This window comes from Protopterus annectens, chromosome 9.part0, assembly GCF_019279795.1.
Source record: "Protopterus annectens isolate FY-2018-M chromosome 9.part0, PAN1.0, whole genome shotgun sequence".
Lineage (NCBI taxonomy): Eukaryota > Metazoa > Chordata > Ceratodontiformes > Protopteridae > Protopterus > Protopterus annectens.
Window position 1 is genome coordinate 880,550,087 of NC_056743.1, and position 26,991 is coordinate 880,577,077.

General features: G+C 39.3%; 1 protein-coding gene across 1 annotated transcript in view; it reads right to left on the reverse strand.

Moving 5' to 3' along the window:
* MARS1 (methionyl-tRNA synthetase 1) overlaps window positions 1-26,991 on the reverse strand; it is a gene marked incomplete in the record, with an annotated part of 618,581 nt that overhangs the window by 567,521 nt on the left and 24,069 nt on the right. Inside the window, 2 exon segments of the mRNA XM_044083612.1 lie at window positions 1,669-1,747; window positions 24,673-24,763. Of these exon segments, the coding sequence (XP_043939547.1) occupies window positions 1,669-1,747; window positions 24,673-24,763 (170 nt within the window).

Consider the following 26,991-nt stretch of genomic DNA (forward strand, 5'->3'; position numbering starts at 1 on the left):
GCCAAGAACACGGCATCCATAGGACCTGACAATATCCCAGACTGCGTTCTACACGAACTACAGAATGAACTGGCACCCTACCAAAGTACTCAATCATAGCCTCACCTTAGGCTTTGTGCTCACTGAATGGCACACGGCGACAGTTATCCCACTCCACAAAGGAGGGGCCACGACGGATCCCGGGAACTACCGCCCCATTAGCCTGACGAGCCTGGTCTGCAAGGCCATGGAACGTATCATCATGGAACTCATAAAGACATTGGTAATCTCCAAACTCTGGACCCTACCCAGTTCGGATTTGTAAAAGGCAGATCATGTCTCCTACACCTGATTGACTTCTTTGAAGCAGTCACAAAAGCCATAGATGAGGGTAAAGTGGTTCACACAGCTTATCTAGATCTCGCCAATGCTTTCATCACCATCCCGCACTCTGGAATTATAGAGAAGCTCACTAAACTAGGTATAAATCCCCATGTCACAAGATGGGTTGCCAACTGGCTTACGGACAGAACCCAAACTGTGAAAGTAGCGGACTCCAAATCCGACTTTAGACCAGTGACAAGTGGAGTACCACAGGGTTCAGTCCTGGTTCCTCTCCTGTTTGGTATCTACTTCTCTGAAGTACAGGCGAACACAGAAGGTCTTTGGCTAACAAAGTTTGTAGAGGACTGCAAACTAGGAGCCATAATCGAAACTCCTAACGATGTGGACATACTACAAAAGGGCCTCACTGAGACAGATACCTGGTGTCAAAGCCATGGCCTGAAGCTCAATGCCAAAAAGTGTACTGTCATCCCCTTTGGTAAAAACTCTGTACCCATGAACTACCACACAGCTGGTAGTCTACTTAACGCCGAAAATGTGATGAGACCTTGGAACACAGATGGACAGTAGTCTCTCCCTTTGATAATCACATTGCCACAGTGGTCAGGAAATCCTTCTACATGGCTCACCTAATCACAAAAGGTTTCTCTTCCAGAAAAAAAGAGGTCATTGTTCCCCTCTACTCATCACTCATTAGACCCATTAGAGAGTACAACGCCCCTTTTGGTATGTACCTCACAAGACATCTGCAACAACTGGAAAGGTCAAGAAATACCTCACAAAGAGGATTACTGGCCTCAAACAGATGCCCTACGCAGACTGTCTCAAAAAACTACAGCTTTACTCCGTCGCATATCGCCTACTCAGGGGCGATCTCTGCCTAACATACAAAGCTATGTCAAACCCAGAGCTGTTGGACATGCTCCACTTAAAGAAATCCCAATCCCTCCGTGCTACACGCTCTGGAGACCTAAACCTTGTCACCACAACAAACAGAACATACTGGAGGGATAGATTCCTGTTCCAGAGACTTCCCATACTCTGGAACAGACTACCTATCTATGTCAAACAGATCTCCTCATTAGCACTCCTCAAGAAAAATCTTGATGACTGGATGGAAATAGGAAATTTACCCCAGGGATCACTTCTGTGGCTCTGCTCAACAGGAGCACAGGAAAATAATTTTCTTGGATGATGAACGCCAGGGTATATTTTTGGCTAGGCTTATATAGGCCCTAGGGCCAATAGCCTAGTACCTACCTATGATTTGTTAGACAAAGCAGTAGAATTCATGCAAATCTTAAAACAACTTTATCAATAACAGTTTGCCATGAATCCACTCACCTGCAGTTCTATTGCTTCCCATTCCAACCACTGATTGGTCAAGTTTGTTTGCTCCATTCCATTTAATGCAAAAAGGTACCTGCAGAACATTTTTTTTTCCAAGTTAAAAAGTTGTGTTTTATTACTGCAGTAAACAGCTACTTAAACAGCTAACTCTGTTTCAGCAGTACAGAAACTGCTAATACCATATTTTCTGAACCTAAAATGTGAAAAGCAAACACTGTAAAAGCACGGCAGTAAACCTTAATGTCAAACTAAGAAATATTTTCACTTTTAGATATTTTATATATGCAAATATAATTACATAAACACGTTGATTACATGTCATTTCCATTTAACACACCACTATTGACAACGATGCATACACATACCCATTTTTTATATCCCTGTTGAGAAAGTTGCGATGAGGTTATAAAAATCTAAATCCACTGCACTAGGACACATGAATACCGCTAGCCCAAACAGCAGTGGCAATGTTAAAATAACAAATGATTGAAACCCAGCCATAATGGAATAGCAGCCACAAAAAATGAAAAGTTAACTCAGCTAGTCAGTCAAAAGGTTGAGACACACTGCAAAAGGAAAGTAGAAAGTGACAAACTGACTAGTCTTATATATTTACTTGTAGTTCCCATGTTTAAAGTTAATTCAGCTTAAACAATGCTGAACTTGAAGTAATACAGTCTTACTATAGAAAAAGTACATATGAATGCTGCACATGCTGTAAAAGTTACACCTATGTTAATGGGGAAAAAAGCACAATGCTTAGAAAACTGTATATAAACAATGTGGAGTTTTAATAATCCTTGGACTTTCTATGCCCTCTATGCAAAAACTGACTTTTTAAAAAACACTACTACAGCTAGACTATGTACAATTTTGACTTTCACCTCTTTCCTGCTGACTTAATTCATCCAATGAATTAAGTCATACAGCTTTTTTCTAGGGGCAAAGACTGGAAGTGGTAGTCCTTACCTTGGTGACATCATACTGGGCTTTTTGTATTTATATCTTTCACACTATTCCCAGTCTTCCTTTGCCATTCATTCATTCATTCATTCACTGGTATCAATATATGAAAGGGGTTCTTCAATTCTAACTTGAATACGGCATTTCCCTCTTCAGATACAGCTCAGCCTTTAATCTAAAGAGTGTATGTATTTCATCAGACCTGCAGAATTATTCTGCTCTCCCTAAATAAAAGTACCTGCACAAACTGGCTTCCAGTAAAACAACAATACTTCTCTAATTCCACTTGCCATTATACAAAAATACCTTCACATCTGGCCTTAACTAGATCCAAAACTCAATTCACCTTACTACCCTAGATCCCAGACTAGTGAAGGCCTTCTACTAAACAGACCCCCACATTCCCACATCTACTTCTGAATGAGCTTTCCTCATCCTTAGTTCTAAGCACTCCAATTATGTGTCAGCATACATTAGAAGTACCAGATCTCTTCAAGACCACTGCAGAAAACTGGCAAGTTTGCTAAAAGATGGCGGTTACTGCTCTTGTTTTACTCTCCCTACTATACTATAACCCCCTTTTCCCACCCTTTATACCATACCTCTCAACTGTCCAATCTTTTTTGTCTCATACTTTTGGTCTGTTCCTCGAAAATTACTGAGGACTGAAGAGGGAAAATAATGACAGACATCTGGGTTTCCAAATTTGTACCTTTCAGAAAATTCATGCGGATGCAAAACCTGTTATTCTATCAACTTTCATGATTTAAGACCAACATTTAAAATTTGTGCCTATTTTGGGGCCTTTGTCCACCTCATTACTGATGGCTTTGCCCAGTTTTCTTGTGCCAAAAGGTTGAGAGGTATGCTTTTTACACTAATCTCTTCTGGATATCTTTTATTTATACTGTTGGACAAACTTGAAATAACAGGCATTATGTGAATTGCTCCATATTTCCTTTCCTATGCATCTCACTTTCTGTGCTGTTTATGCTGGATTTTTCAGCTGCACATCTCAATTTGTAAGCTGTTAACATCTGTACATTTGCATTTGTACTTATAAGATCTGGAGTGTGACTGAAATGGGTCCTTCCAGTTTAAAAAAAAAAAAAAAAAAAAAAAATCAATCCATCATGGACACAAAGCCAGTGGTGTCAAAAACATTGGATGGTAAAAATAAATAAATATCGGATAGCAAATGGCTCAATGAGTATGGTCACTTGTGACTTCCAAGATGGCTGCACAATGAGTAACAGCTTAATTTCAGCTCTCCCAGTATTAAAACAGAAACTCAGAAAAGACAGCCACTGATTTTGCCTTTTTGGGTAATTTTCAGTTACTGTCTAGTAAGTGGACTGCCTGGATGACAGCAAAGAAGAAATTTAGAGAATCTGAAAGAAAATTAACCACAAAAGGTAAGGCGAAAACACTGGCTGGGAAGAATCTTGCAGCTGTTCAGCAAAAAGTAGTTCAAGCTCCAGCTTTGGTGCAAGACATGACTTCCAATAATCTGGAGGAAAAAATAAAAGAAATGTGCAGAGAGCTGTGTATTAACTCAAATAATAAAAGGGTGGAAAAAATGGAAGAAGCTTTACATAGACATTCAGATGGGCTGATAAAAAACGCAAAAACCAGAGGTCAAAATGAAGAAAAGGCTGGCTGAATATATGAAGCTGTTCAAGAAAGGTTTCAAAAAATTGTGCAATTACAGGACAGAGCATGTAGGGAAAACCTGTGGATCTTCTCCTATAGAAGACAAACTAGAACAGACTATGTTAATTTTATGAAAGCACAAATAATCGACTGGACTGGTATTCCATGTCAGGAGTTATTAACTGAAAGGGCACATAGTGTGTATGTTCCAAACTTGGCCAAGAGAAAGCAGGCAAGCCCTCTTAATATTAAAGATGCAATCCTATCAGCAGACAGAGTGGATCCTGACAAAACTGTGGCAGAAGGACAAAGTACTAAAAGTTGGAGACAGCACAGTATTCGTGGAAAATGTTTGCTCACTGTATACCAGGTAGAAGTAGAGTTAATTTATTCCAGCAATCAGGGAATGTAGAGGAGCAGGTGTGAGATTCAAGCTGCTGTATCCAGCTATTTTCAGAATATTTTTTTCTTGCAGGGCCAAAATCATTCTTTGATGCAAAACATGCTAAGGAGGAAATACAAACGTTTGTCCAACAAAAAGGGAGCTAACAGAATGGGGTTTTGCTCCTTTTTCTTCTGGTAATAAAGCCCATACAGAGACTCTGGCAGTGAATCCCTTTCCGATGTTCCAGAGGAAAATGCTTGAGACAAAAAACACAGCAGTTGACTAAAAGAACCAGGAGTATGCTGGAAATGAACTAGAAACAAGAGTTGGGAGATGGAGATCAACAGGAAGAAATCCAGCAACTCAGAATTTAATAAATAAATGTGGGATTACAAAGCATCAACCACATTTATGAAATTTGGTTGTACAAGAAAAAGTGGAAACACTGGACTTATTTTACTTTGTTAAACTTGTAGGGGACTCTACAGCATATGCCCTACTTAATGTAATTAATGGATGGAAGAACATTAAGTTGAGGGGAAGAGGAAAGAAAGTGGTAACTGCAAGCAAAACAGTTTTTGTTCTTAACAGTATTTTTTATAAAACATAACATACTGCATGTTACATAGTATATCTTTTTCAATTATTTTTGTGTGTTATAGGGATAGTAAAGTAAACAGGTCCCCCTTTTCTCCCTCTTCCTTTCTTTTTGTTCAATTTTAAGAAATGCAGGCACTGCAATGTAAAACGAGAAGAAAGCATGGACAAAAGAGCATGATACAAGTAAAACTGATATGTTTTTTCTTAGTTTTATATGTGGGGATGACTGGATTAAGATCTTTGGCTTGATCTAATAACATGTTAAGTGGAAGCAAGTAAATAAAAGAATATTGAATGTAATTAAATGTTTTCCTTTAGCAAATAAATGTTCACAGTACAACATGAGAAGCTTGTAACTGAAGGCAACTGTGTATCTGGTTCTGAAGTTACTATGGAGATAAGTTGATAAGGGCAATAAAAAAAAAACTAAAAATTTATCTTTCAATGGTTAAAAGATAAAATTTTCTAAAAACATTCAAGTTGTTTTCTATATCTAGGAAAGGAATACAGATATGACAAAAACAGACAGTACTTAGTATAAACAGAAGCACAGGCTGCACAGTGTCTTAGCATGGATAACTTTCACTGCAGGTCAATTCAAACCTGAGAATGTAACTGTCAGTCTTGGACAAATGCTCCTATTAGAAGAGCTAAACTTCATGATTTGAAGATGTATATAGTTTTGTACATTTGTATTAAGTAAATAGGTTATGGGGTGTTCTGGTGTGTGATTTTTGTTTAAGGGTTTCCATTAAAACAAAATATCTTGTAAGATGTTACATAGGCTCACATATGACAAGAAAGAAATGTATAAAAGATCAACCTACAAAACATTAGTGTGTGCATGTAACACAAAAACTAAAATTAGACATGTTTTTAAAAAAGCTGTTATACATAACAGGTGGGAATAATAACTTCTTATCATAATGGCAGTGCTTTCCATATTATCTTTGGATAGGAATGGTCTCAAGTATATACAAAAGTAGTGATCTATATTAAACTATGTAGTGTGTAAACAGCTATGCTACAGGAGACATCCAGAAAGAACTGAGCATGTGAATTTGATAAAGGATTTTAGGATGGTTATTCAGCAGAATATCTGATACAAAGGAAAATGGCAGAACTTCTATTAACTGCTGAACAAATACAATGGCAGATTTGCAGTAGTAAGGGGCTACTGGCATGGGAGGAGGATTATGCTGGCATGTCTTTATATTCCACCTAAAACTGCTACAATGGAGCTTAAGAAAATCTGGGAGAAATAATCAGCCTTCGGGCAGGGAATACTACTTATAGGTGGGGACTAGAATTTGATTTGCAACAGTGAGGATGTATGTGGGAGCCTAGAAGGGAAAATATAACAGACTGTACATTTTGAAGACATTTATGGAAGATATAAATTTAGTAGCTGGAACTCAAAAATTTACATATTGTTCTTCAAGGTACAAAAACAGGGCTAGACTAGACAAAATTTATATTTCACAGGAACATGTGCATTTAATTGAAAGTTTTGATATGCATCCAATGACTAAGTGCATTTAATAATTAAAATAAAAATGCAGGCCAATGAAATGCAAAATGAAACACTGGTGTCTCCCCACCTATCTGCTAATCAGATACGAATTTAATAAATGAGAAGTGGAAATTACTTGGGAGTTATTAGGGAAGATAACAATTTCTTCAAAAAATAGCCAGGAAGTGGGATAAAATGAATGTAGAGTTTAAAAATAGCATAGAAATAAAAATGAGATCTGGTTAAGTAGTAACAAAAATTATTTAGAGGGACTGAGAAAGTATAAAGTATTGCAAAATACGGGGAATCTCACAGAACAGGAGGAGGTGCAACTGCATAGTGCTAAAGAGACAATAAGGGACTATCTTGATAATATACTTGAGTTTAGAAAGATTGCTATTAAGCAAGTTTTTTTTTAATATTAACTAAAGAGCACAAAAGCTTTTAGCACATTCTCTCAGAAAACAGAAAATAGTTCTTGATGTCAAACTTATGAAGCCTATTACAAGGAAAATAACCAGAGATCCTGCAGAGGTATTAGAAATACCTGCTTCTGCAATTCTCTTAAATAGGATTTTAAAGATATAATGCCATTCAAGCCAGGAGGAATGTGTGCTCTCAAACATAATATCTACTGATATTCACTCATTTCTGTAGCATGTACTATACTCCCACCTCTCGGAGAATAGTGGATAATATTAATAATTATGAACTAATACTAATTGCTGTGCCATGTGATTTTAAACTGTAAAACAAGGACTGGTTCTACAATTGTAGTGTTATGCCTGAAGTCCTACTGGTGAAAGTTTTTACTTGCATTTTAAAGTGTCTCATTAAAGCTGTGTTATTGTATCCTGCCTTGGTTCTGCTATTTTACTCTTGGATTTCCACTGGATATATCATTCTTGGCTGTTGTTTCTACATTTGGATTTGTTTTGCATGCTGGCAGTGAACATGAGCAGGGTTGAAACAATACCCTTTACAAGTAATGCACCTATTCGCCCTCCATTCATGCTCAGTGATTTGATGGATCTTCCGAATAATTCCCCTAATAGGAACACAATGGAAATCTCCTGAAACTGCCCCAGGTACCAATTCATTTGATTTTTTTTTTAAAAATAAGCTAAACCGCTTTGAGGACACAGTTTAAACAGCTACAGTTACAGTGGTTAAGTTTTAACACAGTAGACTCCCTCTTTATCAGGCCTCTCTTTAACCGGCCATCAAATTTCTGCCGTAACCCTAGCAAAAGACAGAGAACACCAACACGTCCGCCTCTTCTGGGCTAAATAATGACAGACAGACATTTGAGTTTTAGACTTCATATTTATTAGAAAAACACATGCCAACATAAATCCTGTTATTCTAGCCGATTTATAACCTATAAATGCTATTTTCTATGCATTTTTTGATTAATCAGCCATTCGTTTATCCAGCCTAAGGTCTGGTTCCAATGAGACAGGATAAGAGGGAGTCTACTGTACTTAAAAGTATAAAGTGGTGCTTCGGGGACTTCAGATTCTTAAGATGCCTATGTTTCAGGACAGATATCTTGACCTTTTGAGAAGATGGCAGCTGATAAACCTGAGTTGTTCCTTTTGCTACATGGAGCTCATGAATATATTTTTCGAATCTACTGAGTCCGAGTTACATAGCAAAATGGAAAATTTATACTCAGACTTAGTAGGAGGGGTAGAACTGAATATACACTCTAGTTTGCTGTATGAAGCAGTTGATCGGGTCTATATCATGTAGTTGAAGTATAACAACTGCGAACGTGATATGGTCAAAACCATAAGTTCGAAGTTGTCATACTTCCATTGTAAAAAAAAAAAAAACAAAAAGAACGTACCTGAGGGTTGTAAGCAAAGGGGCAAGCCACCCTGCACCCACCACCTGGGAGGCTGCGCCCCCCCCCACTCTTTAAATATACCAACTCCGAGGCCGCACTACAGAGCGGTAAAGGAAATTTTCCCTTTACTGCAGTGTAGAGCAACCTCAGAGTTGGTATATTTATAGAGTGGAGGGTGTGGGGGGCATACAACCTTTTATTTTGTTTTCCCTTTTTTTTTAAATTTTTTTTTACACAGTCAAAGTTCTGTAACTTCAGACATATGTGTTCGTACATATGGTAGTCGAAGTTACGGAACTTCGACTATGTGATATAGACCCAGTTGATTGCATCACAACCTTTGAAAAAAGGCTGGTGGAAACTAAGAAAAAGAAACTGCAAAGGGATGTTAATAACTTTAGGAATTGTAATGTTTTTGTGTGGCTCAACCACCAGATAGATAAATCCACAAGTAATGTAAATCCTGAAATTGTTTTCATTGGATCTGAGCAATCATATGACAATGATCTGCCTACTATCATTCCTACAGCTACTTCTGTTGCTGCTGTTACAGCGTCCAACAACCTTGAGCACCTGTCAATAAGAACAGGAATCTGGAGTCTGCAGTTACCTCTAAAAATAAAAATGCTCAACCCGACTGATTTCCCTTTCTTGTTACAGGTGCCACTTCCGATGACATAACCTTGTCCACAGAGAAAACGCTCATTCAGCCTCCATTGGAGGGTGCAACAATAACCCATAAGTCACAGTCAAATGAGGACTTAATCTAAACATGTTTTATCAGTTCTCAAAGGTTTGACTTTCATTCCTTCTCATTTACAGATTTCAAAAACGCTATCTGAATTTAAATATTTTATTAGAACGCTTAATTTGCAAGTGTTAATTGGTAACAGCAATGAAGTACCCTTAAATGTTCTAGCATATTTATTCCACATAATCACAAAGTTATACAAGTATTTGACAGATTAGTTGAAAAAGAGAAATACTAATTGTAAAGTAAACAGAATGTGGGTGACTTTTATAATCTCACTCCAGAAGAATATGAAGCTATTTCCTCCCTAGTGAACAATCAAGAAATTGTTATTAAAAATGCTGATAAAGGGGTGGGGGGGGGGGTTAGTGGGTTTTAGACACAACTTATTATGCAAGCATAATGGAGCAAATGTTAAGAAAGGAGTCCTATGAAAAGATTACTAGGAGTGAGTATAATATAATAGTTAAAGATGTTTTGAAAATATTGACTTCAACAATTGGCTAAGCTTCTGGTGTCATTCAAAGGGGATCCAGTATCTGTCTGCCTGGGATGACATAATCGATACACCACGATGCTTTGCCACAGATGGTCTACGCCTGTCACCCCTATAGTACCTTTTTTAGGCAAGGTTCAAAGGATAAAACCACCACCATAACAGATACAAGCATGCAAAATCTGAAGGTAATGCTACTCAATGTTAGAAGTCTAAACCTCAAAATGTACTCTCTCGAGGCACACCTAAAAATGGAGAACATAGATATCTGTGCAGTAACTGAGACCTGGTTCAAGGCTCCAGACAGCACCCCTGCAATACCAGGCTAAAACTCTTACCACACTTTTCAGCCACCAAACCAAAACCAAAACACTAAAGGTGGAGATGTGTCCATATTCACCAAGGATATTCACACCTCCAGGCTAGTTGCCCAACACAATGCATCTGAAATACTCCAGGTGCAACTAACACTAGGTAAGACAGCAATCCAATTGTAGCTCACTACACCTTTCTAAACATACTGGAAAATATTAAGATACAACCAAACACCCTAATACTGGGCGATTTCAACTACCCTGCCATTAACTGGGAAAACTACTCGGGTACCAACACCTTTTCCCAATGGTTCTTGGACTTCATAAATTCCAACGCCCTGGATCAACTAATCCATTGTCCCAACAGGGGCTCCAATATCCTAGACCTGGTTATTACCAACATGGGAGATAGATGCTCCACACCAGTGGTCACCACCTCATTGGTCAGGTCTGACCATAAGCAAATCACCCTTGACAACCACATCCCACCCCCACCCCACAGTATGGAAACCTCCGTAAAAAACTTCTCCAAAGCCAACTTCATGCTACTCAAGTCAAAAGTGACAAACTTCATGACACCCATGTAGATGGGAGCTGAAAGTTCGACTGCTGAACCCTACACTAAGGCACTGTACGAGCACATCCACTCGTACATGAATCATGCCATCCCAAATAGAACCAAGATGATCTCCTCCAAAAAGAGGAAGACAATCTGGTGGTCCCCTGCCATAAACAAACTATACAACAGAAGAAAGAAACTGTTGCAGAAAAGAGGAAAATCCCAGGATTAAAAAACTCCCTTACCGGCCTCAGTAAGAAGCTGAGATCCCTCATACAATCCTCCAAAGCTAGTTACGAAAATAAAATTGCCTAAGATTTCAAAGACAACCACAAGACGTTCTATAGTTATCAAGAATCTAAATGGCAATGCTCAGATATGCTCTGAGCTACAAAAGAATGGCATTAAATATACTGATCCCAAGGATATTGTCAATCAACCAAAATGCCAAAAAGTGCAGTGTCATCCCCTTTGGTAAAAACTCTGTACCCATGAACTACCACATAGGCAGCAATCTATTTAACACCAAATGTGTGATAAGAGACCTTGGGACCCAGGTGGACAGTAGTCTTTCCTTTGATAGTCATATCGCCACAGTAGTCAGGAAGTCCTTCTATGTGGCACGCCTCATCATAAAAGGGTTCTCATCCAGGAAAAAAAAGAGGTCATTGTTCCCCTCTACTCGACACTCATTAGACTCATTATAGAGTACAACACCCGTTTTGGAATGTACCTCGCAAGACATCTGCAGCAGCTGGAAAGGCCACAGAAGTACCTCACAAAGAGGATTACAGGCCTCAAACAAATGCCCTATACTGACCACCTCAAAAAACTCCAGCTTTACTCCGTAGCATATTGCCTACTCTGAGGTGATCTCTGCCTACTATGAGGTGATCTCTGCCTAACATATAAAGCTATGTCAAACCCAGAGCTGTTGGACATGCTACACCTAAAGAAATCCCAATCCCTCAGAGCTACACGCTCTAGGGACCTAAACCTTGTCACCACAATAAACAGGGCATGCTGGAGGGATAGATTCCTGTCCCAGAGACTTCCCATACTCTGGAACAGGCTACCCATCTATGCCAAGCAAAGTTCTTCATTAGCAATCTTAAAGAAAAATCTTGATGAGTGGATGGGAAATAGGAAATACACCTTGGGGATCACTTCTGTGTCTCTGCTCGACAGTTGCACAGGAAAATAACTTTCTTGGGTGGCGTAAGCCAGGGAAACTTGCTGGCTAGGCTTACATAGGCCATTGGGCCGATAGCCTAGTACCTACCTACCTATGAACCTATATCCTGGCAGATCGATTTAGTGCCAACTTCACCCCCCTCTCACCCCCTAAAGGGCCCATCTGAATACCAAAAGACTGCCAAATTCCGGTAATCATGGCCACACAGGTAGAAACCGCACTCTCCAAAGCTAAGAATACAGCATCCATGGGATCAGATGACATCCCAGGCTGTGTACTACGTGAAGTACAAAATGAACTGGCACCTCACCTAAGTGTCATGTTTAATCATAGCCTCACCTCAGGCTTCGTGCCCACTGAGTGGCGCACAGCTACAGTTATCCCACTCCACAAGGGGAGAGCCACCTTGGATCCCGGGAACTACCGTCCCATCAGTCTAACGAGCCTGATCTGCAAGGGCATGGAACTTATAAACAAAGACAATGGCAACCTTCAAACACTGGACCCCAACCAGTTTGAGTTCATGAAGGGCCAATCTTGTCTCCTGAACCTGACTAACTTCTTTGAATCAGTCTCCAGAGCTGTGGACGAGGACAAGGCAGTCCACACAGTCTACCTGGACCTCGCCAAGGCCATCGACACCATCCCCCACTCTGGAATCATAGATGAACTTACTAAGCTGGTCATAAATCCCTACGACACTTGATGGGTTGCCAACTGGCTTACTGACAGAACCCAGAATGCAAAAGCAGCCGACTCAAAATCCAGCTCCAGACAAGTGGAGTACCTAAGGGTTCAGTCCTGGGATCGCTCTTGTTTGGCATCTACTTCTCTGAAGTACAGGCCAACACTAAGGGATTATGGCTAACAAAGTTTGCAGATAACTGCAAACAGGGAGCCATTATTGAATCCCCAAATGATGTGGATATTTTACAAAAGGGCCTTACAGAAACAGATGCTTGGTGCCAGAGCAATGGGCTCAAGCTTAATGCCAAGAAATGTACAGTTATCCCCTTTGAGAAAAACCATGTACCCATGAATTACCACATAGGTGGCAGTACACTAAACACCGAAAGTGTGATGAGAGACTTAGGGACACAAGTGGACAGTGGTCTCACCTTTGATAACCACATTGCCACAACAGTCAGGAAATTCTTCTATGTGGTACATCTCATCACTAAGGGCTTTTCATCTAGAAAAAACGAGGTCATTGTCCCACTGTACTCATCCCTCATTAGACAATTAGAGAGTACAACGTACCATTTGGTATGTACCTCACAAGACATCTGCAACAGCTGGAAAAGCGCAGAAATACCTCACTAAAAGAATCACAGGCCTAAAGCAGATGCCCTATGCTGATCATCTAAAAATACTCCAGCTATACTCTGTGGCATATCATCTACTCAGAGGTGATCTCTGCTTGACATACAAGGCCATGCCAAACCCTGAGCTGTTGGACATGCTCCACTTAAAGAAATCCCAATCCCTCAAAGCTACACACTCCAGGGATCTAAACCTTGTCATCACAATCAACAAATCATGCTGGAAGGATAGAAAATTCACCCCGGGGATCACGTCAGTCACCCTGCTAGACAGAGGTCCAGGGAAGTAAATATTGTGGGAAGAAATATCCAGGGAATTGTTATGGCTAGGCTTGTATAGGCCCTAGGGCCGATAGCCTAGTACCAACCTATGAATATTACATGATTTGCATACACAAGCCAAGACAGACCCCCAGATGTTAAGGTATTTGGTAGTAGAGAACCCAAAAATGCCTTTCATACACAGCATCCCCCAGGTTACACAAGTCATTAGAAGCTTCACCGTTAAGACCAATTGTGTCAGCTAGAGGGTGGGTCACAGAACCCATACCTACATTTCTAGAGAGACAATTGAGAGTTCGCTTTAAGCAGACAAGTACAATATTGAAAGACATGACTGATTATACATCAGTTGTACGAGTGGACACAAACAACTGATTTGAAACAGTGCCATTTTCCTACACTTGATGTCACTCATTAATTTACAGTCATATTAAACAATATCAGCATCCAGTTTGTTAAGTACCACCTGCTTGAATTTACTGAATATACGTAGGCTTATGTTAACACTGTTTCATGTACAATGGCTTGTATTAATAAGGTATTCTTGTTTCAACAACAATTATACAAACAAGTGGGTGGTGTGGCGATGGGTACTCCTGTCACCAACACTTATGCAAATACAGTCATGTATATTTGGGAGCAAAAATTTATCTTGTCCGGAGTGAATCCGTTAAGCTAGGTTGTCTTATTCAAGGTTTATGGATGACTTGTTTTTAGTTTGGTGAGGGGATGAACATAGTTTTGAACTGTATTTTTGAGTAGCTCTCTAATACAGTGTCCTTCTTGAAATTTAAGAAATGTTTTGGGAATGACAGGATAGAATTCTTGGATCTTCTTGTACTCATCAATGAACATTTTATGACAGACACTATGCTTTATAAAAATAACTGCTAAAATGAATGCTTATCTGCATCGTAGTAGTATGCACCCACAGCACCTGTTCAACAATGTTGTCAGAAATGAGACACTGAGGGTTGCTAGGATGAATACATTGAACTAAATAAGAGGATATAAAGTATGCGACGTTGATTCTGCTGTTATGGAAACCAAGCAGCTACATCACACATCAAAGCCACTGTTTTCTTGTGAGAATAATGGTGGCAGCAATAAGAATTAAACAAGAACAGTAATGAGCCTCGGTGTCTTAACTTTTAATAAAAATACTAAGGCAGCTAGAGAGATAATAAGCAGGCATTGGCACATCCTTACAGATATTCCAGAGCTGAGGAGCGTGATTTCATCACATCTCAACTTTGGGCATAAAACGTAATGCCGATTTGAAACAGCTCCTGTGTTACAAAGAACAACCACAAACTTTTTTGTACATATGAAGATGGTTAAAAAAGGCAAATATAGATGTGATTAGTGTGTTTTGCAAATATATTAAATATGAGTAAGACATTCAAACATCCTTTACATGGAAAAGAATTTATATGGCAATTGTGAATCTAACAAATTTAGTATATTTAGCAACTTGTGACCAATATAATGCTTATTATGTTGACAAAACAAATCAGAGAGTTAAAAAGCGTATCAGTAGCCATGTATCTGAAATTAAAAGGAAGATACCCAAAAGGGCACTTTATAAGCATCAAGCAGAGAGAGGTGCTAATCATAATTAAGTTTTTAGTTTCAATTATTATTCAGGAGTTCCTGAGAGGTAGGAGTATAGTACATCCTACAGGAATGAGTGAATATCAGTGGATATTATGTTTGAGAGCACATGTTTCTCTTGGCTTTAATGACTTTATATCTTTAAAACACTTGAGAAAATTGCAGAAACAGTTTAACTACTGTGTCGTATGATTTTAAACTGTATAAAAAGGGCTGGTTTTACAGTTGTAGAGTTATGCCTTAATAAGCCATACTGGCAAAAGTTTTTAAAATGTGAAAACACTTTAAAACGCAAGTAAAGTGTCTCATTAAAGCTGAGTTATTGTTATCCTATCTTGGTTCCAGTGTTTGTTATTTTACTCCTAAACCATCAAATGGAGCATTAACGAAGAATGCTTTGAAGCCTTCCACAAAGTTACAAAGGCGCATCCACGAATGTTGGTGTACAATAATGCCAGTGCTCTCTGCCATTCTTGTACCATCAGCTGCATTAGAATCACATGGTAACATTCGATATAGACAGGATGGTGGTGAACTGGGAGTCATGTTACTGGAGTCAAATAGTTCAGCACTCGAACGGCAAAGCGCTGAAGAATATGTCTGCTTCCCAAACCTGTCCATTGCTCTAGACTCCCTGTTAGGGGCCTGGACAGAGGAACTAACTTCCAATTCCTTTGTGGTGGCCACCACTACCACCATTGCATCTACTGGTGGATAACTCCTCCAACGCCTCCTGTCCTTGGGTGCTACCAGGATCCTATCTGGTTTCTTTGGTATTGATTCCACCATGTCAGGGTCCTTCCAAGCCCACTGAGCCATAAGGTCAGAGGATCTATGGGTGGTACTACCCAGGATGAAGCTCAGCCGGAACCAAAAGCCTCCAAGAACATGGTCTCATCTGCTGAAAGGTCATCAATGGATCATCTGGTTGTTTCATCAATTTTAGGATCTCACTGAAGGTGACATCTGTCAAGAGGATCTAGGGCAACCTTCATCTTCATCCAAATCCATGTCTTCTGTGAATGACTCCGGAGACAAGTCTGTGCGCTTCCTTTTGCAAGTCTGTTTCCTAAGGACCTGAACTGGTGGGTGGTCAGACAGATTGAAATCAGACTGGGAATTCACACAGTGAGCAGTCTTGGAAGCCTGTGGTGCCAAATGAACCTGTCAGACAGAACAAAGGGAAGAAGCAAAACCTTCTTCAGTTTGGGGTACAGCAAAGCCGAGTGGTAATTCATTTTTTCTTGGCACAGCCAAAGCCCTCTCAAAAGCTTTGAAGGCCATAGCTAGCATTGGCCTTGGCACCATCAGTCCTTGGCCCAGAGGCTGATCTTGGATCTGAGCTGTCAAGGGTTGACACCGTGAGAGGAAGAGACAGCTCTAATAACCTCTGAGTTGACCCATCCTCTCGAATCCTGGCATAGACACCACATCTGAGGCGCTACCTGATCGAATGCATTAGAATTGCAGTAGCATGAACTGTCAGCTCTTACAAAGGAGCACTTGGGCGGGTCAGGTTCAGGATAGCCAGGTCCAATGGAACCAGTACCACAGAGTAAACAAGAGGGGTTGTTGGACTAGTACTTTCTTGGTTTGTTTTTGCCCTTGGTCTTGGGTCTATCCAGCTTCTTGGCTGGACAGGAGGCAGCAGTGGATGACAAGGATGCAGCATGAAGGGAAGTCCCTGTCTGAAGAGGAAGAAGACCTTTTACAGTCAGTCTTTCCTTCAAGTTTGAAGGGCCCTAGTTCCAAAAGAGGCACAGATTTCACAATCTGTGTCGAGATGGGCAGCACCCAAACAGTAGACACACAAGGAATTTAGAGCTTGAGGGGAATTTTGTGCCTGCATTCAGCACACTTCTTAAACCAGTCAGATATCTTGAAAACGAACTGATGGTACCACCAAATACCAAAAACACAGCAATGTCCTAAATAACACAAAACAAAAGCACACCGAAATGGAAGAATCTAGTTATCTACAAAAAAGTAACTATCACTGAAAACAACTATCCTACTGTCTCATCTAACCTACATAGCAAACAACACTTTTTTTTTTTTTAATAAACTACAATCTAGATAAAAAACAACAAGATAAAGAATCTGGAGAGATAAGTCTCTCAGTATTAGAGGAGATCAGAAGGATGCCAAACACACAATAAGGATACACTTTTCGATGAATGAGCTATCAAAGAAACATGCCTGCTGCTTCAAGAGACAAACGAGCACCTCTAGCACTTAAGACACTAAACCAAACAAACAAACAGACAGACAGACAAGGTGCCATCCTTCTATACCACAGAGCCAGTGAAACACTAATTTTGTTTTATGTTTCTATGTTTCTGTCTTCCTTAATACAATGCACAGGATATGACCTTCACATTCTGAATGTAGAAGCATGACAACATTAATTTAGTGTTAATGGAAAAGTACAAAAAGATAACAGTTCCACATAAATTACATTTCTCTGTCATATTTTTTCTCTTTTTAGCTAACCATCATCTGCCACCACTTCATCTCCTCTGCTTGTTCACCAGGTCTACCAGACCTGCTTTAGCCTACCTCAGGCTTGACATGACCCACGTCCATGACCAGGGAAGAGACTAAGGACATTGCTGCAGCATCATACTGCTGACTCCAACCACCTCACTGCAAACTTGCCATCTTCATTACTGCAGACCTCAAGAGATGCATAAGTGCTTCTGTACAGGATCAACCTCCCAACTAAAACACTCACCACTTATGGAGCGAGGAGTTTGCATCTCTTGCACAATGTTTATTGTAATAAACATAGGCCGAATCCTTCCCCCAGGATGGGCAAGCTGACATCAGATGCTCACTCTTATCCTCCCCATGGAGCCCCTCTTGTGCTGGCACAAATCACTAATCACACACTAGTCATCAGGAGTGCAGTAAAGGCTTAATTTCTCTACATAAAAAACACACAGAGCCAGCATACAGTGTTCAAAATGTATTGTAATGAAAATTAAATCATTACAGAAAAGAACAAACCGGTTTCGGCAGGAACAAACACAGCCTTCCTCAGTGTTGCTTACATACATAATGGTGAGCAAGAGTATTTATACACACATAGACTCATTTTAAATTAATTGAATTCAATCAAAGATTTTCATTAAGACCAGGTGGGAATAATCCCCCCAGTTTAATTATCCACTTTTTTTCCTTGGTGTTCAGAATGGAATGAAACCCAGTTTTATTGTGCTTGTTGCCAACAATTTTATCAATTATAGTGAAGGTAAATTTGGCAGAAGCATGTACTGAGTGATGTTTATATAGAGCATTAGTCTGCCTCTTATTTTTGATGTTACTGATGTGTTCCGAAATCCTGATTTTCAGTGGTCTAGATGTTTTTCCTACATAAAATGAACCACAATGGCAGGTAGCTAAATAAATAACCCAGTCGGTGCTACAGTTCGCAAAAAATCTGAGATCATAAACCATTGGACAGTTTCTGCTAGAAAAATGTTTGGTCTCGTTTATCTTGTCACAATTAGAACAATGCCCGCAGGGGTAACAACCTGTCAGAGGTTCCCCTGTCAATGTGGTTTGGATACAATTGGGGTCAACATGCCTATAACCATGTTTAAAATGATTAAAGAAAGAACCCAAATTCTTTCCCCTACGAAAAGAAAAAAGGCATTTGTCTGGTATAAGGCTAGTTAAGTCAGGGTCATATTTGAGAATGTTCCAGTGTCTATGCACACTGTCAATCAAATGATTAGAGTTCCTAGCATAAGTGGTCGTAAATCTTAGAGTAGGATCCCTAATTCGTTGGTGTTTGTTATATTTCAATAAGTTGTCTCTATCAGAGGAGTCAACCATATTACTGGCTTCTAAAACATAGCCCATGCCATAGCCCCTAGAAAGGTAATATGTTGACGGTCAAATTGGACAGTGAATTCCAGTCCCCAGATGTTGTTATTCAAATATGTAATAAATTCATATAGCATATATGTTTCACCCGTCCAGACCAACCAGCAATCGTCAATCGTCAAGGTAACGTCTCCAAATGTCCTGTGGTGTTAAGAATATTTGCCAACTGTTATATTTACAAAATTTTTTTCAGTTCACATTGCTTTGACCTATTTTCAATTAATTAATCTATGAATGTGAGGTCAGTGATTAGTTACTCAACCGGAATATCCACTGTGGGGTGTCTAGAATACTGGTCTACTGTTTTTTTTTACAAAAATTTTTTCAGTTAACAATGTTTTTGACCTATTTTCAATTAATACATTTATGGAGTAAGTTCAGTGATAAGCAGTATATTTTTTGTAATAAGAGGACTTATCACACTGTCCCTAGAGGCGGTTTGTAGGAAGATATTGTATAACGATTCATTTATATATTAATATTGGCTCTTGATCATGATTTCTGCATCTATCATTGATTCTGCAGTTTAACAAGTGTGTTCAAACATTCATGTATAGTTTTCCCCTACGTGACCTTTGTTTATACTTCTATCTTAGATGTTTGTTTTTTGATCACCTCATCAGGCTAGAAACAAAAACTTTTCTTGTCTGTACAATATTTGGACATTATTTTGCTTGCTGGTTGGTGGACACCTTGGTTTAGCTTGTGAGTACTCAATTTATCTCAATACAACCTTTAGGGGTCACAGCCAGATTTCTTTCAATCATTTGGGCTGGATTTGTCCCCATTATCTTAGCTGACCCAGTAATAAATATACTTTCTGACTGATATTGTCAGCGAATACTAAGAAATATGGACCTAACTTCTTTTATAACAGGTCTATCTGCTGACAGAGAGGACCTGAGGATATTTGGTCTTGGCCATATGTCATCTGAGAAAATCCAGACTATAGATCAGAGTGATTCGGAAACTAAATGCACAGCAGCATTCCAGAACCTTTTTGGCCATCTAAAAACACTCAGATCCAACATTTGGCACTCAAAATTATTCAAGGCCTATTTGGTCAAAGGTATCACTCCCAGAGGGTTGAGAGTACGGATCCAACCTCTGGTTTCTAACCCTGACCAGGAACTTATGGACCAGTGGTCCGCCATCCAGCAGCAAGCTTCAATATCTTTTGTTGAAACTTTATCAAAATTTCATGACAGAATCATAGATTCTGAGATCCAAACAGTTTCTAGGCTGGTGGGTGAACTTAAACCTTTTGAGGGTGAAACATTTTTCAAAACACAGTTAAACAAGGCAGCCAACGATCTTAAAATCCTAGAGGACCAATTACGCATTAGGAAGTTGAAGAAATTCCAGAGGGACGAAGGGGATTATCATGGTAATAACCCATTTGCCAGTAATACCAAACAGGTCAGATTTACACCAAGGGTCCAGAGGACTTCTAAGAGGAAAAGACCTCGGTCCATTCTTAAAAGGACAGGTAATATACCTGTACCTTCCACAGAGGAGATTTCTTCTGGTACAGATAGTGAATTCCCAAGTACATCTAGGTCACCTTCCCCCAAACGAAATCCAAACATTATCCCTTTAGGTCCAAATACAAAAGAGGGGGGCGAAAACATAGGAGGAATCACCAATATAGAAAGTTTACTCAAAATGGTCATGGAGAAATAGACACCTCACCAAATTGCAATGTGCTAAATCTTTCTGACTTTGTATTATCCCCCACACATTTGGTGGTACTTAATAAAGGGTTGTCTTTTGTACCAGGTTTCATGGTCTCTGAGGATTTGTTGGCTCAAGATGTTGTTTCTTTTTGTAGAACTTTGAACCTTAAACTATTTTTTGGTGACTCTGGGCATGATGTGAATGGTAGATTCGTATATCACAAATCCACATTTGTTCCACCCATGCATCCACTGGTACAACAGTTTCAGAGGAACATTCTTAATGATCTCCATTTTTTTGGGTCTGACATTCAATTCAAACCTAATAACATATCTCGAGTTGAACGTGAAGCGATCCTTGAATTACAGAATAATAACAACATTGTAATTATTCAGGCTGACAAGGGGGGTGCCGTTGTGATCTTAAATTGGAGGGCTTATGACATTGAGGCAAATAGACAGTTGTCTGATCCCAAATACTATTCCTTGATGGGCATTGACCCCACATCTAGGTTTCAAAAACATATAGAGCAATTTATACATTGGGCCAGAGATGAAGGTATTATAACTAACGACATAGCACAACAACTTATTGTCAAGGACCCATGTACTCAACATATTTATTTCCTGCCTAAGATCCACAAGGACCCCTTAAATCCTCCGGGTAGACCAATTGTTTCTGGGAGGGGCTATATTACAGAACCCCTTTCCATGTTCCTCACCAAACATCTCAAACCTTTATTGGGGATGATACGTTCAAGACTACATGATACTACTAGTTTTCTTCAGATTGTTTCAGATAGTCAGCTTGAGGATAATTGGTTACTTTGCACCTTGGATATATGTGCTCTATACACCAATATCCCACACCAGTCTGGTCTTGAGGCACTGGCCTTTTGGTTGGATAAGGCGGACTTATATCCATCTACTTTTAATTCCTTCTTGATTGAGTTAGCAAAATTGGTTCTCACTAGCAATGTTTTTTCTTATTCAGACAAGTGTTACTGGCAAGTCAAGGGGACAGCCATGGGGGCATCTTTTGCCCCCATTTATGCAGATCTTTTCATGGCTTTCGTCGAACATCATATTATTTATGATTCCACCAAAAATATATTTTACCATATATGGACATTTGGAGACGTTACCTTGACGATTGCTGGTTGGTCTGGACGGGTGAAACATATATGCTATATGAATTTATTACATATTTGAATAACAACATCTGGGGACTGGAATTCACTGTCCAATTTGACCGTCAACATATTACCTTTCTGGATGTTGCCGTGACCAAGTTAGCTGACAATACTTTATCCACTGAGATTTTCAGAAAACATCCCGAGTACAATACCATCCTTCATGCTTCCAGTTTTCACCCCCCACACGTTATACGTAACACACCTAAATCTCAATTCATTAGAACCAAACGTATTTGTTCTAGTGATTCTTCTTTTCAGATTCATAGGAGAGACCTCACCAATAGATTCAAATCTAGGGGCTATGGCATGGGCTATGTTTTAGAAGCCAGTAATATGGTTGACTCCTCTGATAGAGACAACTTATTGAAATATAACAAACACCAACGAATTAGGGATCCTACTCTAAGATTTACGACCACTTATGCTATCATTTGATTGACAGTATGCATAGACACTGGAACATTCTCAAATATGACCCTGACTTAACTAGCCTTATACCAGACAAATGCCTTTTTTCTTTTCGTAGGGGAAAGAATTTGGGTTCTTTCTTTAATCATTTTAAACATGGTTATAGGCATGTTGACCCCAATTGTATCCAAACCACATTGACAGGGGAACCTCTGACAGGTTGTTACCCCTGCGGGCATTGTTCTAATTGTGACAAGATAAACAAGACCAAACATTTTTCTAGCAGAAGCTGTCCAATGGTTTATGATCTCAGATTTTTTGCAAACTGTAGCACCGACTGGGTTATTTATTTAGCTACCTGCCATTGTGGTTCATTTTATGTAGGAAAAACATCTAGACCACTGAAAATCAGGATTTCGGAACACATCAGTAACATCAAAAATAAGAGGCAGACTAATGCTCTATATAAACATCACTCAGTACATGCTTCTGCCAAATTTACCTTCACTATAATTGATAAAATTGTTGGCAACAAGCACAATAAAACTGGGTTTCATTCCATTCTGAACACCAAGGAAAAAAAGTGGATAATTAAACTGGGGGGATTATTCCCACCTGGTCTTAATGAAAATCTTTGATTGAATTCAATTAATTTAAAATGAGTCTGTGTGTGTATAAATACTCTTGCTCACCATTATGTATGTAAGCAACACTGAGGAAGGCTGTGTTTGTTCCTGCCGAAACCGGTTTGTTCTTTTCTGTAATGATTTAATTTTCATTACAATACATTTTGAACACTGTATGCTGGCTCTGTGTGTTTTTTATCTTGATTCTACTTATTGAGAGCCGTGCATTTGCCTCACGCACTGAGGACTCCTTTTTTTGGATTCCTTAATTTCTCTACAACATGGGTCTGCTTTCTCACATTTTCTTTAGGTCTTTTTTTTTTTTCACATTACCAGATCATAAGCTCCTTCAATCCTGCATTATACTAAAACAGTGGCCATCATCCCAGAGTTTTCTGCTTAATCCATCAGTACCCCTCCCTAAAGCAGCTTACACAAGTGGGACCAAATACCAGGCTCATCAATCCGTTTGCTTCCAGATGTGTGCATCACCTAGCTATAGCTTGCACACTGCTTGGACATGCTCGTCCTCAGCCCTGCACACTGCTAGGGATCACATCCAGACTCTGCTAGGTGTCAGGCTTGCCGCAGACCATACTGCCTTTCACACCATTCCCCGGATGGGTACTGCTGGATACAACTCAACCCTTCTGGTTGCTTTCGCTACTGTCTGTGTTGCTAACTGCTCCTGGTCATCTGTGTTACATTCAGGACTTTATGCCACTGCCACAGACAGCAATTTTACTTCTCACATCAAACAAGTCACATCACCTTGATTACTATGGGAAAGCACACAACCTTTCATTTTTATCTTTGTCCAAAATCAACAGGCTGTGTCCACCCTTCTTTTTAAATCAGACTGCATTATATGTGTCAGTCAGTCTTTCGGCTTTTCCAGGTTAGGGGTCGCCACAGCGGAACTCTGGTCCGCTAATGATTGGCAGTAGATTTTTTTTACACGCCGAGTTGCCGGCCCTGACGCACAACCTTCAATGAAGGTATGCCCATTCACGCATGTCTCCACACAGAAGACGCCCTGAGAATCGAACAGGACAACGTCTTACTGTGAGGCGACAACGCTACCGCAGCACCACCACCGCAGTGTGATAAATAATAAATACATGAGCTAAATACATGAATAAAGACTGCCTTTCAACTTTCCCTCTAAAAAGAATTGCGTCTTACTTTCATTCACATTCCCTGGACTTAGCATCTTACATCACTATTTTGTCTCAGTCTCTTCTCAGGCAATGGGAAGGTTTCAGATTACATAGGGTAGAGCATGAGTGGCTCTTGCCATCTGAGATCAACGACAGACACCATAGGGGTCAAAACATTTATTAAAAAATGTTGTGCATCATGCTTGTTTACATAACTTGAGTGCAGCACATGCTCTTCTTTTTAACAGCAAAACAAACAAATACACATGCACGTGCGAGCTAGCGGACAAAGAGACAAAACTCCCCCCTTTTATTTTTTCCCCACAGATATTAAAATATTAACTAACGCAATAACAATAAATGGAAACTATTAAATGAAAATATAGCTACAACAAATGTTTTAAAGCCAACAAAAACATCTAGAATACTGAAGGATACAGTACTAGATGAACTTGACGCTCTTACTGGTGTCATGTGCATTTTCTTCAAAACAGGCAGTACTGGGTAGCAACACATGCAGCATTTTATGAAAAATTACTTACTGGCAAATGACATTTGCAGAGAAGAGGTAATTACCGCAGTCTAGTTGCAACGCTGGAACTTGCGGGTGTGACAAGAAAGGTACAACACATTCTGAAAATACACAAAAACAAATCTGTGTTAATTAGTACTTACAGCCTTAAAACAATCTGACTCAAACTTGGGGATGCTATACATGGGTGACCCTACAACACAAGATTCTGAACTGTGGCAAAAAGAGCAAAATCTGTATTATAATGATGCACCTGACAAACAAACCCTAATCTTGTCATCAGGCTGACATAGTCATGAGGAATATCCTTATATGCGGGCATTTTGTTTAGGAATCTTAACAAGTACACAGGATAAAAACAAATACCAAAGTCTCTCTTTTACTTAATTTTCAGACCTTTTACGCAGTATACAAGTTTTATTTTCAAGTGCTAGCTTGTGAAACAGTATAATCGAAAGGTTCGAAAGTAATTAGCTGTGTTACTTTTGTGCAGCCAACATACTAGATTAAATTCCTGCATGCATTTTTTTTCTTTTCACTTCAAAGCTGTAGAATCCTGAGCAAATCATTTAATTGTCCCTGAGTCACTCAACGTGCCTGAGATTTTAAAAGCTGCTTCCTCAATTGGGTTCAGCAGAGACTAGTTGTTTTTATAGACTCTACCTTAATTATGCTTTTAAATATTTTGGATGGTCCCTAAAACTTTAAAACATACTTCCCCCGTTTCTACTTGACCTCTGAGTGCTTCTCTTCACATACCATTGGCTGCCTCGCATATGCAGAATGCCATCTGAGAAAGGAAATAAAGTCACCCAGGGACTTGTGATCATCACAGCTGCAGGTGCTGCTGTACTACCTATGCCCCAACCGTGCCCCCCAGGAGCTGTGCCCCTGCATTGGCACAAATATGTGATGTGCAGACCAATATGGGTGTGTTCCTCCCTCATTAAGTACCTATGACACAGAGTATTCTTTCATATCAGTCAAGTGACACCTAAGGGATATCAAAAACCCGGACAGGTATAACAACTATTGAACCACACCACCTGTTGCAATGCAGCAGAAAAAGGAAAACCAGCCAATGTTCCAAATAAACACACGTTTATTGAAAAAGTTGAGTATTTCATTCTGATTCTTCTGAAAAATAATTTTCTTTTATTTTTTGATGGCCAATATTTTACACAAAAGACAGGTGGCTATGGGCACGGCTTTGCTAACTGTGCATAGCAGAATAGGAAGACCAATATATTGACAACAGTCTTTTTGTTAATTAGGTTTTGTATATTAGATTCCTGGAAGAAATATTTTTGTTATACTCCAGGAATTTTTTGACTTTTATTAAAAGTACCGTTCAATTTCTGTCCTTTTCTCACACATTTGATAATAGAATGGTATTTTTGGATGTGGAAATTCAGAAAGACTTGACCCATGATAGACGTATTTTGAATAGTTATTGCAAGCCAACCTTTTCCAATTCATATCTTCACTTTTCAAGTGGTACCCTACACAGCAGGAAAAAAATAAATAAATAAAATCGGTGGTCAAGGGCCAAATTGTGCGACTGGCTAGGATGACATCTGTGGAAGAAACATTCCATTTGGAATGTAATAATTAATGGATATGTTTGTTACAAGAGGCTACCCAGTTGCATTTTTAGATCAAATTATAGAGAAGAGACTGTAGCACAAAGGCTGCAGGGTGTTTATACCCCTATTTTAGACAACTTGTTGGATGAAAACGCAATAGTTCAAAGAAGTAAAATAGACAGGAATAAGCTTTCTTTAATTTCTACTTTTTCCATAGACAGCAGTGCCATCTTCGATTGCATTAACAAAAATTGGAAATTATGTGTCACTGATTCAGTACTGATAAGTAAAGTAGGGGAAATACCACATTTTACACAAAGAAAAGACAGAACGTTTAAATATTTGTTGGAAAACAATAGGAATACTGACAAGGAGGATATGAAGAGACCCTTGGTACACACAAACAAATGTGGGTCATGTACACAATGCAGATTTGTTATTAGTGGGGGTCAGTTTTTTATACGAGTCTAATCTTATGTAGTCAATGGACATTTTAATTGTGGAACTAAAAATGTGTTTTTTCTGGCCCAATGTCTTTGCGGTCTGGCCCACTACATGGGAAAAACTTCCAGGAGACTGAGGGACTGTATTTACGAGCATGTATCAGATATTAGGAAGAAACAAAACTACTAGTGCTCTATACAAACATATTATTGCCTTTAATTACCATTTTGGGTTTTTAGTTATTGATCAGGTTAAGAATGACCCCCAGGGTAAAATTATGATATGCATTTGGATCTATG